This window comes from Taudactylus pleione, unplaced genomic scaffold (genome assembly GCF_031769625.1).
Source record: "Taudactylus pleione unplaced genomic scaffold, aTauple2 ptg000061l, whole genome shotgun sequence".
Lineage (NCBI taxonomy): Eukaryota > Metazoa > Chordata > Amphibia > Anura > Myobatrachidae > Taudactylus > Taudactylus pleione.
Window position 1 is genome coordinate 9,913,239 of NW_028284463.1, and position 20,631 is coordinate 9,933,869.

The 20,631-nt window shown below is 49.2% G+C and overlaps 1 protein-coding gene across 4 annotated transcripts; it reads left to right on the forward strand.

Annotated features, from left to right (window-relative positions):
• Positions 1 to 308: 308 nt before the first annotated feature.
• JMJD8 (jumonji domain containing 8) lies at positions 309 to 19,275 on the forward strand. 4 transcript variants are annotated; one of them, XM_088464524.1, is made up of 10 exons: positions 309 to 412; positions 1,578 to 1,727; positions 2,256 to 2,348; positions 2,452 to 2,500; positions 2,598 to 2,694; positions 3,568 to 3,636; positions 8,185 to 8,304; positions 10,600 to 10,667; positions 10,952 to 11,086; positions 18,839 to 19,275. In XM_088464524.1, exons 2-10 carry the CDS (start codon positions 1,627 to 1,629, stop codon positions 18,917 to 18,919), a joined length of 813 nt encoding a protein of 270 aa, XP_088320650.1. In that variant the 5' UTR covers positions 309 to 412; positions 1,578 to 1,626; the 3' UTR covers positions 18,920 to 19,275. The 4 variants fall into 4 exon arrangements, with proteins under 4 accessions (XP_088320650.1, XP_088320647.1, XP_088320651.1 ...); XM_088464521.1 differs by lacking the exon at positions 309 to 412 and adding an exon at positions 538 to 595; XM_088464523.1 differs by lacking the exon at positions 309 to 412 and adding an exon at positions 546 to 615.
• The last annotated feature ends 1,356 nt before the right edge of the window (positions 19,276 to 20,631 follow it).

Sequence of the window (20,631 nt, forward strand, 5' to 3'; positions counted from 1 at the left end):
TAGTGAGATTACATTTATAATCTAGCAGTGTTTTTTGTTTTCAGTGATAAAAATAATTACAGTGCAGTATACCTGAATACCATGTGTTCAGCAAGTTAAAAATATATATATTTTTATTAAAACACTATCCCAGCCCCTGACACACTGCTGGCAGCGAATGAGTTACATACAGTAACAGCCAGTAACAGGACAGGCGCTGCTGCTGCTCTCCGTATGTAGGAGAGAGGGCAAGCTCAGAGGCATGCCGGGTAATGTAGTCTTGCTGCCTTCCACTTCGGCGACCTCTCTGAGGGACTCCTGCGCGCTGACGGACTACATTTCCCGGCAGGCAGCGCGGACCCTGGAACGTGTGGTCGCCGCGGAATGGCTGGGCTCAGGGCTGCTGTATATAGGATGTGAATTCAGAACTCAAGTAAGTGACTACTGGTCATCTGACTATTCCACATCATCTATATATATTTCTATGTGTCACTCATCACGGGCTGCTGCACATACAGTACACGTCAGCTGCCCCATGCATTCTCCTACCCATCTATCAGAAGAGAATAAGATCAGATGGGATGACCTTGCATTGCAGCAACGCAAAGACTCATTAGTATGAGATTGCATGTGCACGTATGTATATTTGATTTATATATATATATATGGCATATACAGCACAGTCTGTTTTTTTCTGGACAAATCCCTTGGAGTGCCGTCCACTACTGGCTGCATATATATAGATATATATATATATAGATATATATACACACATACACAACAAAACAAAACCTCATGCATCCCTCTGTCCCCTATTTTCTAGGTCTCATGTATAGGTCGATATCGACATCTATTGTCTATCATGGGTGTCTGTCTTACTTCAAATTTGGGCAGACTCAATTGGCCAAGAACTATGTCGCGCGCCATTTTGTGGCTGCAATGGTTCGGCGACTCAGGAGTCTGGGTTAATACAGATTTCGTTGGTAGAACTGGCGGCTTTTAGTTTGCACCGCCATAGACTGGGGGCTCATTTTGAAACGGTCCTGATTTTAATGTAGTTCACGCAATTGGCGCGACTTGCCTTTTCTAATTGAATGGAGTGCGGCGTCCATATTTTCCTTTCAATCTGCAAGAATATCCCACGATATGCGCAGAAAATGAACACAGGGCTTCAAGCGCGGAACTCACGGCAAATTGAATCTGACCCATTAAAGCTTATGATGGGATGCAGTCAGGAAGTCGATGGTCTAAATACCGACCACCGGCTTCCCGACTGTCTAATACCGTCAAAGTACTAATGACAGACGTTGAAATCCTGAGGCCTGTCATTAGACCTACGTCGGGAGCCCGACGCCCGGCATACCGAACAAAGGCAATCCGGGCGCGGACAGCCGCGGGAAGGGAGGGTTAGGTTAGGAGCTCCCGGGGGGGACTTAGGGTTAGGCACCCCCCCCCCGGGGGAGGGTTAGGTTTAGGCTAGGGGAAGGGGGGGTTAGGGTTAGGCACCCCCGGGGGCTAATACCTACTACACCCCTTATAATGAGGCTATACTGCTGTTATTATTCATACACACTATATAACCTGTCGTCTTTTCCTAGCTGTGGTGACAACCTAAAGACGTGGACGCTGGTTGTGTCTTTAAAGAAGATGGTGCTTAGTGCCCAATGTTGCCCCCGCCTCCTCCTCCTTGTTCTTCTAGCGCTGGCACTGGGTGAACAGACAGAATACACAGAGAGCGATGGTGGCTGGTACGTATAGTAATGATGGGAAGCATACAATTACACAGGATTAAGGGGTCAATGTACTAAGCCTAGGAGAGAGAGAAATTGGATGGGGATAAAGTACAAACCAATCAGCTCCTACGCTGTTACTTTACAGGCTGTGTTTGATAAATGACAGTTGGGAGCTGATTGGTTGGTACTTTAGCTCCATTCACTTTCTCTCTCTCTCAAAGGCTTAGTACATAGACCCCTATAACTGGTACACAACATTCTGTGGCTGTGATGTCACCCTCTGTACTGATCATGATGTCATGCTTTCCACGCTGCATTCTAGCCTTTGTATAGGAGAAGGCTGTGTCCCCTAAGCTGTATAGAACGGAAGCAGAGTGACATAAACCAGGGGAAGGACCTACGCGACGGGACTATTTATTACGTGTATGGATGGATTGTTTCTGTGTTGCTTAATTAAAATAGAAGCCACTCTGATACCACAAGTAGGAAGGGCTGGCCACAGCTATATAACATTTCAAAAGTATTTCTTAATCCTCTCTTCAGGCAGTGGAACAATTACTCTCCGTTACAGGAAGAAGAGCGTTGTACGGTGGAGAGAAGAGGCGCCTCCATCACTTACGCAGAATTTATTGACCGGTGAGCGTTTAGGACTGGTCCTGTTGGCGTCTTTTGCTTTTAATCACCTGGTCATTGTAATTTAAAAAATGTGATTACTGTATTGCCGCTCTGTCCATGACAGATACGCCTATAAGAAGCCGGTTATCCTCAGAGGACTCACAGATAATTCGGTAAGTGGCGATCGTAGATCACTTCCTCCTCCCGACACATCTGTTACCGTGTCCTCTAACTACTTCCCACCACTGAATCATTGCCTCTCGCTGTCAGGTGTTCCAGTCACTGTGCCGTAAGGAGCACCTCCTAAAAGCGTACGGCGATCGCCACGTCCGTCTGAGTACGGCAAACACGTATTCTTATGAGAAGGGTGAGTCTCTGCTTACACAATATCCCACCAGCGCTCCCATTTTACAATCTGTCATGCTTTTTTCTTTCCCAAGACCAAGACAGGGCCAGCCAGTAATCTCCAAATCTCTGTGACCTTTTTAGTCATTCCATCACAAGCATAGGCAAAACTAGACATTTGGTAATGGGTGGTTCCAGTCCCACCCCTCACCAGAGCTTATGTCACCTTCAGTGTTGCAAATAGATTTTTTTTTTAGACGGAGTATATGCACGCGGCCAAAAAATAGGTGTGGCTACGCATCACAAGGGGCATAGTCACTTGAGATACTGGCGTGTCTTCATAACACTCCACAATAGTGCCCCCAACTCATTACACCCCTTATTCACATTATGCCACATAACTCCACTCAGTAATGCCCCTTAATCACATTATGCCACACAGTAATGCCCCTTATACACATTACACCACAGTAGTACCCTTATTGCACATTATGCCATACAGCAGTACCCTTATTGCTCATTATGCCATACAGTAGCACCCTTTATTCCACACATTAGTTCCCATTATTCACTGTATGCCGCACATTAGTTCCCTGTATTCTCATTGTCACACCGTAATGTTAAGCCCCTGCTACTTAGAAAGATCTCTCCTGGCTGGTAGCCATGGGGTTACAGCATCACAGGACGCCCAGGTAGCAGGCAGCTGAGCTGCAGAGGCTAAAGGGTGGTCCGGTGCAAGAAATTAAAAATCTTGGCGCAGCAAGCAGGGCCTGAAATTTTGTATATTACAGGTCAGTCTGAGCTTAGTTCTGCCCACATAGATTTTGGTACATTGGCATTATATTGTATACACACACACAGTATATAAAAAATTGTTTGCTTGTCTGTTTTACAGTGGATGTCCCCTTCAGAGAATATTTAGATCACTTGCTCAGACCCCAGGACCTAAACTCACTGGGTTGTGGTAAGTTGAGCGGCCATTCTACAGTATATCCATTATATACCCCGTTTTACAAGGAAACCCAGAATATTTGTGTTACCCGTGTATAAAACGGTGCATCTCAGTAAGCAAAACCGTTGGTTCAAATACAATGCAAATACTAGGAAAAGATGAGTGTTCCAACAACTGGTTATAGCCGCCGTGTGCGCGTTGTGTTTATACGGAACCTTGCGACTGGCGTGTGGTCCATTACTGTGTGATTACAACATGGCTGTGGTGTTGGGCTTTATTAGCTTTCAGAGTGAAGTATAATTATCTTGTTTTCATTTTATTTGCCTGGTCTGTTTAGCCGGATCATCCATGATTGGATTGTCTGGTCTTTACAATAGTTGACGAAGTGTACCGATGGGCCCAGTTAGTTTGTTGCTCATAGCGCGCCATTCAGGCCTCATGTGTTGCGCCATGGAACGTTACGTGATGGCTGTACTGTGGCGTACCGTGGTATTCTACAGCGAAAGATAAGCCTTGGCATGTAATACACTGCTTAACCTCTGGGTGGCGAGTGCTCCGCTGATAAAATTTGTACTGCGGTGGGATGTTGAGAGAAATGCTTTGAGTTCAGTAGAGTTCTTTAAAATAACTGAACTTCAGTTGCTCTGTCATTATGTAATGCTTAGTGTGTGTATTCTAGTCAATGTAAGCTACTGTACGGCTGCTTTATTGGGACTCTGTACAGCAGGGCTTGACAAATTTTTGTAAAATCTAGGAGCCAGCTTAAAAGTTTAGGGGCCAGACTATCGCTTGCGTCCAAAATATATGAAGACTTGTATAGACCACCACACATGCCCCTTCAATGCCCCTCAACCTCCCCACATGCCATCAGACCACCACACATGCCCCTCAACCTCCCCACATGCCATCAGACCACCACACATGCCCTCTCAATGGTCATTAGATTCTGCTACTTGTCCATATCTGCCTCCATATCAAAATATGACACATAGTAGGGCCCAAATACATATTATCCCAAAAAGTAGGGCTGTGGCAACAGGCACGAGACAGAAGTGACAGAAACTCTGCAACAAACTTTCCCAGGGAAATGCAACGTGCTAGCTCTTATTACTTTGTGGGAGCTGCTGCAAATGGGAGGCTAGCACACACTGTACAACGCTTTGTGCGCCTAACACACACACTGTACAACGCTTTGTGCGCCTAACACACACACTGTACAACGCTTTGTGCGCCTAACACACACACACATTACTTTCATCTATTCAGCACTTGCGTGTATGGACTTTGGAGCATTAGCAGCACACCATACGCCCCATGTATACTCCCATATCCCCCCATAGAATGAGTGATCACTAATACGTACAAGCAAGCAGATCCTCACAGCGTTACCCGTACCAGGGGGGCAGATTCCCGGGCATTGCATGAATAAAGGGACCTTACTGACTGCCCCTTTTCCCTTAGCCCAGTCATTTACCTGCAGTTTATTCCTGACTTCTGACTCAGTTTCTGCTCCCCCCTCGACCATAATTTCAGCAGCTCCAGCCCTCCCTTCTGGTGAGATAACTTAAACGATTGGAGGAAGGCGGGAGCTTGGTTGCAGCGCTTCCTTACGGTCAGGCGGAGTTATCGCAGCTACAGCAAAATATATCCCCAAACAGTACACTGACGATGAATGTGCTTTGTGGTTTCATTAATCAAAAATTAGTCGCCAAGACTAAAATCTTGGTCGCCATGGCGACTTGGCCCCCGGGATTTGTCGAGCCCTGCTGTACAGTAATATGCATCTAGGGTCACTTTTAGGGACAGGGATATTGCAGCACAGTAATAGAGATGAGTCCACACACATCTATCCTCCGTGCGCTACAAGTTGCTCCACACATAGCGCAGGAGTGCTGTGTGACTCGGTAGCACCGATCGTCTTTTTATGCGTCTTATTGGCACAAGCAGCTTCTGCTGATTAAAATGATATGCAGCATGCCTATGTTCTGTGAGTGAGTGCGGGTGTATCTGCAAGCAAATCACTACGTTACAGTCGCTGTTAGTGTAACTTATTGTTTTGCGTGCAGATACACCCGCACTGGCTCACAGAACATAGGCATGCTGCATATCATTTTAATCAGCAGAAGCTGCTTATACGAACAATTCGATTCACTGTATGATTGAGACGCATTTGAAGGTAAAAAGTCAAATAAAAGACACTTGCGCTACCGAGGCATGGCGCGACTAGAAGGTCTGTTTAACGTGCAAGGAGGCTGGATGTATGAGGACCCATCTGTATATGTATTTGTACAAATAACAGAATTTACACACCACCAAGTGATTTATTTTTAATCCAGTAGTGAAGATTTAAAAACTAAAGAAAAAAAAAAAAAACCTCCCCCTTCCATGATTCGAACCCGGGACACCTTATCCACTAGCCCACACGTGTATGTGATGTGAAGTGTGCGAAATAAAGCAGGCTATGTGTACAATGTCAAAAGCGGGCAGTGTTACAGTCGCTGATACTATAGCATAGTGTTTTGCGTGCAGAAACACCCGCACTGGCTCACAGAACATAGGCATTCTGCATATCATTTTAATCAGCAGAAGCTGTTTGTGCTATCAGTTCACATCGCTGTGTGATTCAGACGCATTTGAAGGTAAAAAGTCGCATAAAAGACGCTCAAGTACAGGACTCATACTGTACTGTTATTATTTAATACTTTATTACACATTCTTCTACAGCACTGATTCCATGACCAAAATGCTGTACTTTAGTGTACCGAATCACAGCTTCTGTCAGTCAATCATTGGGCGGTGATACAGAAACTGCATTGGAAATCTGATGCATGCGCTGTGTAGTTTAGGAAAAGTGACACCTGTTGGACAAAATGTTGTATTACACGATGTGACTTTTTTTCCAGTGCTACGCTACGTTCCGTTATGAAACATTCTGTGTGGCGCGACTCAAGGCTACTGTGTGGCGCGAGATGCATGGCGCACTACATGGCTGTATGGAGCAACAAACTGGCTGGTCACAGCTGTACCTAGTTCAAGTGTATATTGGTGGTCCTTTCTTCTGTCTGTATGGTCCCTTAAGCTGCATACACACACAACGATTTTGTTACCAACGATTTTCTGTCAGATTTTTTAAAGTGTAATGAACGATTTTCATGAACTACAAACGATTTTTGCATATTCCCTTAATGAAAATCGTTCAGTTGACAAGTCTGACTGAACTACAAACGTGAACGCGCATGAACGATAATCGTTCATCGTTTGACTCAGAAAGTGAACGATTTTTTCAAACGATATCGTTTAACGATAATCGTTCAAAAAATTGTTGTGTGTATGCATCTTTATTGTGCAAATCTCCTAATCTATCTTCTTGCATATCCCTCGCCGGCAATGATATATTAGTAGACTACTACAAATCAAATTGGTGATTAATTAAGGTCGCTATTACAATCGCAGTACCGTAAGAGCAAGCAGGTCTGCTGCGAAAATGCTAATTAATGTGCCGTCGCACTGCCAGCATAGACGCCCACTGGCTCCCACTACCTCACATCCGTAATACTTTGCAAACCTCCATAAACATCGGTAACATCGAGTACCATCGGCCTCTCACGCACAATTACAGCAGCCCTGACCTTACTTAGAGATTGCTAACCTCGTTGCACGCAGTGAGTACACAAGCTGCCTATGCCGTTGCACTGGCTAATTTATGCACGCCCATGCAACGGCGATCAAACGGACAGGCACGCCTGCACTTCTCCAACCACTCTCTCCGCCCTCCCCCCAAAAAATCGACCAATAGTAAATATATCCCGAAAACCTCTTCAGTCTCGGATGATCCAGGCTTACACAAGTCAAGGCTGTTCTAACAACAGGTGCCAGTCTTCATGGCTGGGGAGCAATTATCCATTCTCTAACCTATCACGGTTACTCGTAAAAAAAAAAAATAATAATTAAAAAAAACCCTGGCTTTACCATCAATATGTTAGGGTGCTGTTTCTGGCCTCTAGGTCATTGCGCAGTCCTCCCTCATTGCCTTCTGGTATGCCTGCAGATGAGCGACCCAACTGCAGTGGCCTGTGCCAACCACCATGGGCGTGGCACACATCCAGCTGCATTGTGGGAGGTCTCTGTAGTAATGCTGTTGGTGGATCTTCATATCACAAAAATATCAGCAGTCGTCAGTGTGGGCCGGCTGGATCCCAAAGCAGGCTCCCTCGGCGGCGCTACACATAGAGGCCTTGCATGACCCAAAAAGTCACTGGGCTCTGCCAGAAGTGGACTGTGGTATCTTTGGTGAACCACAATCTTCCAGTGTATTGCGAACAGACTATTGGAAACTGTATTTGGGACCGGATCTGCTCACTCAGGGCCCAGGACCTTGTCACCGTTATCTCCACATACCTGCCTGGTGATAATCTAAGGATATTGCCCCATGCCTCCCCAAAGACGCAACGTTTTATGCCAACCCTTCCTTTCCCAGCTTTATCTACCCCTCTAATACCTGCCAACCCTTGTGTGTATTTGTTGCATTTAATAGGGACGACTCCCTCTTTTTACCTGCAGATACTCTATATTTCTTTGGAGACAACAACTTCACAGAGTGGGGTGCTCTGTTTCAGAAATACACCCCCCCTCCGTTCAAGCTACCAGGCACTACCGGGGCATATAGTTTTGGGATAGCTGGTAAGTGGCTCCACCTTAAGTAACGTGTTCGCCACAGAGCGCTTTGGCACTGCGAGCACATACAGATGGAGGGCAATTGTTTAGGCTGGTTATGGGGATGTGTATTTACCGTAGCTGCGGCAGAGCGCTCCGCCTTAGCCGTACAGATGGGCATAAAGTTCTAAAATCATGCAGGGTGTATAGATGCCACCATTTCCCAATTTCTATTGAGCTTCAACTGTATAACCAGAAACAGACACCTCACCCTTTTAAGTTTTTGTGGTGCCACGACCAGACGCCGTGTACTTGGAGGGACATACAGTGTCTTGCAAAAGTATTCAACCCCTCCCCTTGGCTTTTTACCTTTTTTGTTACATTACAACCTGTCATTTATTTATATTTTTTTCATCTGAATTTTATGTGATGGATCTGCACAAAATAGTCTAATTTGGTGAAGTAAAATGAGAAAAATATATATAAAAAAATCTTTATAAATAAAATTCTGAAAAATGGCATGTGCATATGTAATCACCCCCTTTGCTATGAAGCCCCTCAAAAGTTCTGGTTCAACCAATTACCTTCAGCAGTCACATAATTAGTTAAATGAAGTCCACCTGTGTGAAATCTAAGTGTCACATGATCTGTCAGTATAAACACACCTTTTCTGAAAGGCCCCAGAGGCTGCAACACCACTAAGCAAGAGGCCTCACACCATGAAGACCAAGGAGCTCTCCAAACAAGTCAGGGACAAAGTTGTTGAGAAGTACAATTCTGGGTTGTGTTGTAAAAAAAAATCCAAATCTTTGATGACCCCCCGGAGCACCATCAAATCCATCATCATCAAATGGAAAGAACATGGTACCACAACAAACCTGCCAAGAGAGGGCCGCCCACCAAAACTCACAGACCGGGCAAGGAGGGCATTAATCAGAGAGGCAGCACAGAGACCAAAGGTAACCCTGAAGGAGCTGCAGAGTTCCACAGCAGAGACTGGTGTATCTGTGCATGTGACCACAATAAGCCGTACACTCCATAGAGCTGGGCTTTATGGAAGAGTGGCCAGAAAAAAGCCATTACTTAGTGATAAAAATAAGAAGACACGATTTGAGTTTGCCAAAAGGCATGTGGGCGACTCCCCAAATGTATGGAGGAAGGTGCTCTGGTCAGATGAGACTAAAATCTAACTTTTCGGCCACCAAGGAAAACGCTATGTCTGGCGCAAAACCCAACACATCCCATCACCCCAAGAACACCATCCCCACAGTGAAACGTGGTGGCAGCATCATGCTGTGGGGATGTTTTTCAGCAGCAGGGATTGGGAAACTGATTCGAGTCGAGGGAAAGACGGATGGTGCTAAATACAGGGATATTCCTGAGCAAAACCTGTTTCAGTCTGCCTGTGATTTGAGACTGGGACGGATGTTCCCCTTCCAGCAGGACAATGACCCGAAGCATACTGCTAAGGCAACACTCGAGTGGTTAAAGAGGAAGCATTTAAAGGTGTTGGAATGGCCTAGTCAATGCCCAGATATCAAGCCAATTGAGAATCATTGGTCAGACTTGAAGATTGCTGTTCACAAGTGGAAACCATCCAACATGAAGGAGCTGGAGCAGTTTTGCCTTGAGGAATGGGCAAAAATCCCAGGGGTAAGATGTGGCAAGCTCATAGAGACTTATCTAAAGCAACTTGCAGCTGTAATTGCTGCAAAAGGTGGCTCGACAAAGTACTGACTTTAGGGGGGTGAATAGTTATGCATGCTGAAGTTTTCTGTTATGTTGTCCAAAATGTTGTTTGAGTCACAACATAAAAAACACAACTTCACAGTTGTAGGCATGTTCTGTGAATGAAATGATACACACCTTCACACAATCCATTTTAATTCCAGGTCGTGAGGCAACAAAACATGAAAAATTCAAAGGGGGGTGAATACTTTTGCAAGGCACTGTATATGAACACGGATGCCCAGCATTGAACGTAGGGCAGCTAGAATCTGATTGGTGGGTGACTTCTCGCGTAATTGTCCCCGTTGTGGCCTAGGTGACAGTATATGACAGAACATTCCCTTATTTTATATATCTACTGCACAGGTTCTCACACTGGGTCCTCAGGACCCCGCACAGTGCATGTTTTCCAGGTCTCTTCACAGACTCAAAAGTGAAATAATTATAACCACCTGTGGAACTTTTAAAATGTGTCAGTGAGTAATGACTACACCTGTGCACCTGCTGGGTGACCTGGAAAACGTGACCCGTGTGGGGTGCTGAGGACCGAGTTTGAGAACCACTGATCTACTGAGTGTCCTCTCCCTTCCCCAGGTTCGGGAACAGGAGTCCCCTTCCACTGGCACGGACCTGGCTTCTCTGAGGTCATATATGGTAGGAAGGTAGGTTGCAGAAGGATCTAGAGTATAAATGTATATGTTGTTATAAGAGTAAAAGTATTTTCTGATGTAAACTAAAAGAAAACTCCACCATGCCCATAGTGCGTCACTGGCGTGATGATGCCATGCGTGTCTGCTAATAATAGTAAGAAGGGTTATGTATTATACACTGTGAAACGTGCTGCTGTGCCTTCACCTAGCTTGTAGCTGCTGCTGTGTATGCATCATATAATCAGCTTATTCATTTACACCACAGCTCTTACTGACACCGATTTATCTTACACCAGCGCTGGTTCCTTTACCCACCCGACAAGACCCCTGAATTTAATCCCAACAGGACCACTGTCTCATGGATGATGGATACGTACCCCTTCCTCCCCTCGGAGGATCGCCCTATAGAGTGCACCATCAGACCTGGAGAGGTAAGTTCAGTTTGACGGGAGAGGCAAAGAGCGCAGGTTGAGGAGGGGACAGTGTCATGTACTGTTGTAGCAGGGTTGGGGGAGAGGGGAAAGGACAGGTGTAGTGAGAGGAGAGGATGAGGAGGGAGCAGTATACCATGGTTGGGGGAGAGGGGAAAGGACAGGTGTAGTGAGAGGAGTGGATGAGAAGGGAGCAGTATACCATGGTTGGATGGAGAGAGGAAAGGACAGGTGTAGTGAGAGGAGTGGATGAGGAGGGAGCAGTATACCATGGTTGGGGGAGAGAGGAAAGGACAGGTGTAGTGAGAGGAGTGGATGAGGAGGGAGCAGTATACCATGGTTGGGGGGAGAGGGGAAAGGACAGGTGTAGTGAGAGGAGTGGATGAGGAGGGAGCAGTATACCATGGTTGGGGGAGAGAGGAAAGGACAGGTGTAGTGAGAGGAGTGAGCAGTATACCATGGTTGCGGGGAGAGAGGAAAGGACAGGTGTAGTGAGAGGTGTGGATGAGGAGGGAGCAGTATACCATGGTTGGGGAAGAGAGGAAAGGACAGGTGTAGTGGGAGGAGTGGAGGAGAAGGGAGCAGTATACCATGGTTGGATGGAGAGAGGAAAGGACAGGTGTAGTGAGAGGAGTGGATGAGGAGGGAGCAGTATACCATGGTTGGGGGAGAGGGGAAAGGACAGGTGTAGTGAGAGGAGTGGATGGAGAGAGGAAAGGACAGGTGTAGTGAGAGGAGTGGATGAGGAGGGAGCAGTATACCATGGTTGGGGGAGAGAGGAAAGGACAGGTGTAGTGGGAGGAGTGGATGAGGAGGGAGCAGTATACCATGGTTGGGGGAGAGAGGAAAGGACAGGTGTAGTGAGAGGAGTGAGCAGTATACCATGGTTGCGGGGAGAGAGGAAAGGACAGGTGTAGTGAGAGGTGTGGATGAGGAGGGAGCAGTATACCATGGTTGGGGGGAGAGAGGAAAGGACAGGTGTAGTGAGAGGAGTGGATGAGAAGGGAGCAGTATACCATGGTTGGGGAAGAGAGGAAAGGACAGGTGTAGTATACCATGGTTGGGGAAGAGAGGAAAGGACAGGTGTGAGAGGAGTGGGTGAGGAGGGAGCAGTATACCATGGTTGGGGGGAGAGAGGAAAGGACAGGTGTAGTGAGAGGAGTGGGTGAGGAGGGAGCAGTATACCATGGTTGGGGGGAGAGGGGAAAGGACAGGTGTAGTGGGAGGAGTGGATGAGAAGGGAGCAGTATACCATGGTTGGGGGGAGAGAGGAAAGGACAGGTGTAGTGAGAGGAGTGGATGAGAAGGGAGCAGTATACCATGGTTGGGGGGAGAGGGGAAAGGACAGGTGTAGTAAGAGGAGTGGATGAGGAGGGAGCAGTATACTATGGTTGGGGGGAGAGAGGAAAGGACAGGTGTAGTGAGAGGAGTGGATGAGGAGGGAGCAGTATACCATGGTTGGGGGAGAGAGGAAAAGACAGGTGTAGTGAGAGGAGGGAGCAGTATACCATGGTTGGGGGAGAGGGGAAAGGACAGGTGTAGTGAGAGGAGTGGATGAGGAGGGAGCAGTATACCATGGTTGGGGGAGAGAGGAAAGGACAGGTGTAGTGAGAGGAGTGGATGAGAAGGGAGCAGTATACCATGGTTGGGGGAGAGAGGAAAGGACAGGTGTAGTGAGAGGAGTGGATGAGAAGGGAGCAGTATACCATGGTTGGGGGGAGAGGATGAGATGGGAGCAGTATACCATGGTTGGGGGGAGAGAGGAAAGGACAGGTGTTGTGAGAGGAGTGGATGAGGAGGGAGCAGTATACCATGGTTGGGGGGAGAGAGGAAAGGACAGGTGTAGTGAGAGGAGTGGATGAGAAGGGAGCAGTATACCATGGTTGGGGGAGAGGGGAAAGGACAGGTGTAGTAAGAGGAGTGGATGAGGAGGGAGCAGTATACTATGGTTGGGGGGAGAGAGGAAAGGACAGGTGTAGTGAGAGGAGTGGATGAGGAGGGAGCAGTATACTATGGTTGGGGGGAGAGGGGAAAGGACAGGTGTAGTGGGAGGAGTGGATGAGAAGGGAGCAGTATACCATGGTTGGGGGGAGAGAGGAAAGGACAGGTGTAGTGAGAGGAGTGGATGAGAAGGGAGCAGTATACCATGGTTGGGGGGAGAGGGGAAAGGACAGGTGTAGTAAGAGGAGTGGATGAGGAGGGAGCAGTATACTATGGTTGGGGGGAGAGAGGAAAGGACAGGTGTAGTGAGAGGAGTGGATGAGGAGGGAGCAGTATACTATGGTTGGGGGGAGAGGGGAAAGGACAGGTGTAGTGGGAGGAGTGGATGAGAAGGGAGCAGTATACCATGGTTGGGGGGAGAGGGGAAAGGACAGGTGTAGTGAGAGGAGTGGATGAGAAGGGAGCAGTATACCATGGTTGGGGGGAGAGGGGAAAGGACAGGTGTAGTTGGAGGAGTGGATGAGATGGGAGCAGTATACCATGGGTGGGGGAGAGAGGAAAGGACAGGTGTTGTGAGAGGAGTGGATGAGAAGGGAGCAGTATACCATGGTTGGGGGGAGAGGGGAAAGGACAGGTGTAGTGAGAGGAGAGGATGAGGAGGGAGCAGTATACCATGGTTGGGGGAGAGAGGAAAGGACAGGTGTAGTGAGAGGAGTGGATGAGAAGGGAGCAGTATACCATGGTTGGGGGAGAGAGGAAAGGACAGGTGTAGTGAGAGGAGTGGATGAGAAGGGAGCAGTATACCATGGTTGGGGGGAGAGGGGAAAGGACAGGTGTAGTGGGAGGAGTGGATGAGATGGGAGCAGTATACCATGGTTGGGGGAGAGGGGAAAGGACAGGTGTAGTGAGAGGAGTGGATGAGGAGGGAGCAGTATACCATGGTTGAGGGGAGAGAGGAAAGGACAGGTGTAGTGAGAGGCGTGGATGAGGAGGGAGCAGTATACCATGGTTGGGGGAGAGGGGAAAGGACAGGTGTAGTGAGAGGAGTGGAGGAGAAGGGAGCAGTATACCATGGTTGGGGGAGAGGGGAAAGGACAGGTGTAGTGAGAGGAGTGGATGAGGAGGGAGCAGTATACCATGGTTGGGGGGAGAGAGGAAAGGACAGGTGTAGTGAGAGGAGTGGATGAGGAGGGAGCAGTATACCATGGTTGGGGGAGAGTGGAAAGGACAGGTGTAGTGAGAGGTGTGGATGAGAAGGGAGCAGTATACCATGGTTGGGGGGGGGAGAGGAAATGACAGGTGTAGTGGGAGGTGTGGATGAGGAGGGAGCAGTATACCATGGTTGGGGGGAGAGAGGAAAGGACAGGTGTAGTGAGAGGAGTGGATGAGGAGGGAGCAGTATACCATGGTTGGGGAGAGGGGAAAGGACAGGTGTAGTGAGAGGTGTGGATGAGAAGGGAGCAGTATACCATGGTTGGGGGAGAGTGGAAAGGACAGGTGTAGTGAGAGGAGTGGATGAGGAGGGAGCAGTATACCATGGTTGGGGGGGGAGAGGAAATGACAGGTGTAGTGAGAGGAGTGGATAAGAAGGGAGCAGTATACCATGGTTGGGGGGAGAGGGGAAAGGACAGGTGTAGTGAGAGGAGTGGATAAGAAGGGAGCAGTATACCATGGTTGGGGGAGAGGGGAAAGGACAGGTGTAGTGAGAGGAGTGGATGAGAAGGGAGCAGTATACCATGGTTGGGGGAGAGGGGAAAGGACAGGTGTAGTGAGAGGAGTGGATGAGGAGGGAGCAGTATACCATAGTTGGGGGAGAGGGGAAAGGACAGGTGTAGTGGGAGGTGTGGATGAGGAGGGAGCAGTATACCATAGTTGGGGGAGAGGGGAAAGGACAGGTGTAGTGGGAGGAGTGGATGAGAAGGGAGCAGTATACCATGGTTGGGGGAGAGGGGAAAGGACAGGTGTAGTGAGAGGAGTGGGTGAGGAGGGAGCAGTATACCATGGTTGGGGGGAGAGGGGAAAGGACCGGTGTAGTGGGAGGAGTGGATAAGAAGGGAGCAGTATACCATGGTTGGGGGAGAGGGGAAAGGACAGGTGTAGTGAGAGGAGTGGAGGAGAAGGGAGCAGTATACCATGGTTGGGGGAGAGGGGAAAGGACAGGTGTAGTGAGAGGAGTGGATGAGGAGGGAGCAGTATACCATGGTTGGGGGGAGAGAGGAAAGGACAGGTGTAGTGGGAGGAGTGGATGAGAAGGGAGCAGTATACCATGGTTGGGGGGAGAGAGGAAAGAACAGGTGTAGTGAGAGGAGTGGATGAGGAGGGAGCAGTATACCATGGTTGGGGGAGAGTGGAAAGGACAGGTGTAGTGAGAGGAGTGGATGAGGAGGGAGCAGTATACCATGGTTGGGGGGGGAGAGGAAATGACAGGTGTAGTGAGAGGAGTGGATAAGAAGGGAGCAGTATACCATGGTTGGGGGGAGAGGGGAAAGGACAGGTGTAGTGAGAGGAGTGGATGAGGAGGGAGCAGTATACCATGGTTGGGGGAGAGGGGAAAGGACAGGTGTAGTGAGAGGAGTGGATGAGGAGGGAGCAGTATACCATAGTTTGGGGGAGAGGGGAAAGGACAGGTGTAGTGGGAGGTGTGGATGAGGAGGGAGCAGTATACCATAGTTGGGGGAGAGGGGAAAGGACAGGTGTAGTGGGAGGAGTGGATGAGAAGGGAGCAGTATACCATGGTTGGGGGAGAGGGGAAAGGACAGGTGTAGTGAGAGGAGTGGGTGAGGAGGGAGCAGTATACCATGGTTGGGGGGAGAGGGGAAAGGACCGGTGTAGTGGGAGGAGTGGATAAGAAGGGAGCAGTATACCATGGTTGGGGGAGAGGGGAAAGGACAGGTGTAGTGAGAGGAGTGGAGGAGAAGGGAGCAGTATACCATGGTTGGGGGAGAGGGGAAAGGACAGGTGTAGTGAGAGGAGTGGATGAGGAGGGAGCAGTATACCATGGTTGGGGGGAGAGAGGAAAGGACAGGTGTAGTGGGAGGAGTGGATGAGAAGGGAGCAGTATACCATGGTTGGGGGGAGAGAGGAAAGGACAGGTGTAGTGAGAGGAGTGGATGAGGAGGGAGCAGTATACCATGGTTGGGGGAGAGTGGAAAGGACAGGTGTAGTGAGAGGTGTGGATGAGAAGGGAGCAGTATACCATGGTTGGGGGGGGGGAGAGGAAATGACAGGTGTAGTGGGAGGTGTGGATGAGGAGGGAGCAGTATACCATGGTTGGGGGGAGAGAGGAAAGGACAGGTGTAGTGAGAGGAGTGGATGAGGAGGGAGCAGTATACCATGGTTGGGGAGAGGGGAAAGGACAGGTGTAGTGAGAGGAGTGGATGAGAAGGGAGCAGTATACCATGGTTGGGGGAGAGTGGAAAGGACAGGTGTAGTGAGAGGAGTGGATGAGGAGGGAGCAGTATACCATGGTTGGGGGGGGGGGGGAAATGACAGGTGTAGCGAGAGGAGTGGATGAGGAGGGAGCAGTATACCATGGTTGGGGGAGAGAGGAAAGGACAGGTGTAGTGAGAGGAGTGGCTGAGGAGGGAGCAGTATACTATGGTTGGGGGAGAGAGGAAAGGACAGGTGTAGTGAGAGGAGTGGATGAGAAGGGAGCAGTATACCATGGTTGGGGGAGAGAGGAAAGGACAGGTGTAGTGAGAGGACCGGATGAGAAGGGAGCAGTATACCATGGTTGGAGGAGAGGGGAAAGGACAGGTGTAGTGAGAGGTGTGGATGAGAAGGGAGCAGTATACCATGGTTGGGGGAGAGGGAGAGGACAGGTGTAGTGGGATGATGTAGCGTGGTTGGGGGAGAGAGGGAGGGACAAGCAGCATGTGGTGTACTATGGTTGGTGGAGAGAGGACAGGATAAGGAGGGTGTAATGTAATGTGGTTGATGGAAGGATAAGGTTGGTGTAGTATGGTTGGTGGAGAGAGGGAGGGATGAGGATGTAGTGTGGTTGGTGGAGGGAGGACAAGCAAGTGGGAGGAGAGAGGGCGGGATGACAAGGGTATAGTGTGGTTGGTGGAGAGAGGGCGGGATGACAAGGGTTTAGTGTGATTGGTGGAGAGAGGTAGGACAGGTGCTGTGGAAAGAGAGAGTGTGGGATGAGAAGCATGTGGTTTACTGCTGTTGGTGAAGAGAGGGAGGAATAAGGAGGATGTAGTATGGTTGGTGCAGAGAGGGAGGACAAGTGCAGCGGGAGAAGGCGGCGGCAGTATAATGTGGTTGAAGAGGGAGAAATCGGGTTGATAGGGGTGTTGTGTGGTTGGTGGAGAGAGGGCGGGATGAGGAAGATGTAGTGTGGTTGGTGGAGAGAGGTAGGGCAGGTGCTGTGGGAGGAGAGAGGGCGGGATGAGGAGGATGTTGTGTGGTTGGTGGAGAGAGGGCGGGATGAGGAGGATGTCGTGTGGTTGGTGGAGAGAGGTAGGGCAGGTGCTGTGGGAGGAGAGAGGGCAGGATGTGGAGGATGTCGTGTGGTTGGTGGAGAGAGGTAGGGCAGGTGCTGTGGGTGGAGAGAGGGCGGGATGAGGAGGATGTCGTGTGGTTGGTGGAGAGAGGTAGGGCAGGTGCTGTTTAAGGAGAGAGGACGGGCATGATAGAGGTGTAGTGTGGTTGGTGGAGAGAGGTAGGGCAGGTGCTGTTTAAGGAGAGAGGACGGGCATGATAGAGGTGTAGTGTGGTTGGTGGAGAGAGGGCAGGATGAGGAGGATGTCGTGTGGTTGGTGGACAGAGGGCGGGATGAGGAGGATGTCATATGGTTGGTGGAGAGAGGGCGGGATGAGGAGGATGTAGTGTGGTTGGTGGAGAGAGGGCGGGATGAGGAGGATGTAGTATGGTTGGTGGAGAGAGGGCGGGATGAGGAGGATGTCGTGGTTGGTGGAGAGAGGACGGGATAAGGAGGATGTCGTGTGGTTGGTGGAGAGAGGGCAGGATGAGGAGGATGTAGTGTGGTTGGTGGAGAGAGGTAGGGCAGGTGCTGTGGGTGGAGAGAGGGCGGGATGAGGAGGATGTCGTGTGGTTGGTGGAGAGAGGTAGGGCAGGTGCTGTGGAAGGAGAGAGGACCGGCATGATAGAGGTGTAGTGTGGTTGGTGGAGAGAGGGCAGGATGAGGAGGATGTCGTGTGGTTGGTGGACAGAGGGCGGGATGAGGAGGATGTCGTGTGGTTGGTGGAGAGAGGGCGGGATGAGGATGTCGTGTGGTTGGTGGAGAGAGGGCAGGATGAGGAGGATGTCATATGGTTGGTGGAGAGAGGGCGGGATGAGGAGGATGTAGTGTGGTTGGTGGAGAGAGGGCAGGATGAGGAGGATGTAGTGTGGTTGGTGGAGAGAGGGCGGGATGAGGAGGATGTCGTGTGGTTGGTGGAGAGAGGGCGGGATGAGGATGTCGTGTGGTTGGTGGAGAGAGGGCGGGATAAGGAGGATGTCGTGTGGTTGGTGCAGAGAGGTAGGGCAGGTGCTGTGGGAGGAGAGAGGGCGGGATGATAGGGGTGTGGTTGGTGGAGAGAGGACGGAGATGATAGAGGTGTAGTGTGGTTGGTGGAGAGAGGGTGGGATGAGGAGGATGTAGTGTGGTTGGTGGAGAGAGGGTGGGATGAGGAGGATGTAGTGTGGTTGGTGGAGAGAGGTAGGACAGATGCTGTGGAAGGTTTGGTGCACTGTGTTGGTAGGAGAGTAGATGGTGAGACTGGTGCATTGTGGGACATATGAAGGCAGTACAGGATACCGTGACCATGTTTCTAATTGGCGCAACACTTCCATCCCACCCAGGTACTGTACTTCCCAGATCGGTGGTGGCACGCCACACTGAACCTGGATACCAGCGTCTTCATCTCCACATTCCTGGGATAAAGTGACCGCTCTTATTACACAACAACCAGAAGCCTCAGCAACCGCAAACTGACGCCCCTTAGCTCTCTCTGTGAACTGCTGGATCATTCATAGTGATCAGCGTCTGACCGTTTACACTATATGCGCTGGTCTTTACCTGGCGTAACCTGCTACCCACGGGCCACTGTGGACATCGGTGTGAATTTGTGTATCGTTTTAACATAGCAAGCGAGGTTTTAATTGTACAGTAATAGGCATCGGCTATGTTGGCATTTTGCACTGAAGTTTATTCTGCAATATGGAATTTGGTGTATATTTGTTACTGACTATATTTATAATAATTAGTTTGATTTTTTTCTAAAGTTTGACTGACCGTATTTTCCTTGCTCTGGACTTATTCTCTGCGCCATGGTTATAGGAAGGGATTGAAAAGAGTTTTGTAGAAGCGTTATCCCATAATCTTGAGTTCTGGGTGTCTGATAATCTTCCAGCACAGGGTGGCTGAAGTGTACCCCCAGCTCATTTCCCTAGCGGCTGGCAGAACAGGCATTAGATACTGTACTCTATAGCGCATCTATCCAATTCAAGACAGCTATCATTTTATTTGATAGCAATTGCCCTTTATAATCAGAACACTTTTGCACTGACTTCCAAGGGACCCCAACAGTGTGACCAATTCCTGGCCCGCAATGGACCACTGGCGGGTTTGAAGCTGTACAGAACAGGCCCCCATCTCTAAGTACCAATACGTTTCTGTACTTGAAACACAAGAGTTCAGTGACACGGGAGGAAGGTGAAAAGAACGTGGAACACAAGTATTGTTACATTACACCTGCAATCCAATTTAGATTTTTCAGAGGAAATGCACAGGTTTTTTTTGTGTACACCCCACGCAGCAGATGAAACGGTTGGAAAATGTTTCTATTAAAAGGTAAAAATGTCAGAGCACAAAGCAAAACCTCTGGTACAGCCCTCCCAACATTACTAATGCACAGGGAGGGGTTAAAATGGTATAATCTGGCCAATAAAGACATGTCAGTTTTCATGTGAATTTCTATAAAAAGCCCAGAAATAGGCTAAATGATGGGGGACAGGTACATGGAGGTGTAAATGATGTGGGGGCAGGTACAGTACATGGAGGTGTAACTGATGTGGGACAGGTATGTAGGAGGTGTAACTGATGTGGGACAGGTATGTAGGAGGTGTAACTGATGTGGGACAGGTATGTAGGAGGTGTAACTGATGTGGGACAGGTATGTAGGAGGTGTAAGTGATGTGGGACAGGTATGATGGAGGTGTAAGTGATGTGGGACAGGCACGTGGAGGTGTAAGTGATGTGGGACAGGCACGTGGAGGTGTAAGTGATGTGGGACAGGCACGTGGAGGTGTAAGTGATGTGGGACAGGCACGTGGAGGTGTAAGTGATGTGGGACAGGCACGTGGAGGTGTAAGTGATGTGGGACAGGTATGTAGGAGGTGTAAATGATGTGGGACAGGTATGTAGGAGGTGTAAATGATGTGGGACAGGTATGTAGGAGGTGTAAATGATGTGGGACAGGTATGTAGGAGGTGTAAATGATGTGGGACAGGTATGTAGGAGGTGTAAGTGATGTGGGACAGGCACGTGGAGGTGTAAGTGATGTGGGACAGGCACGTGGAGGTGTAAGTGATGTGGGACAGGCACGTGGAGGTGTAAGTGATGTGGGACAGGCACGTGGAGGTGTAAGTGATGT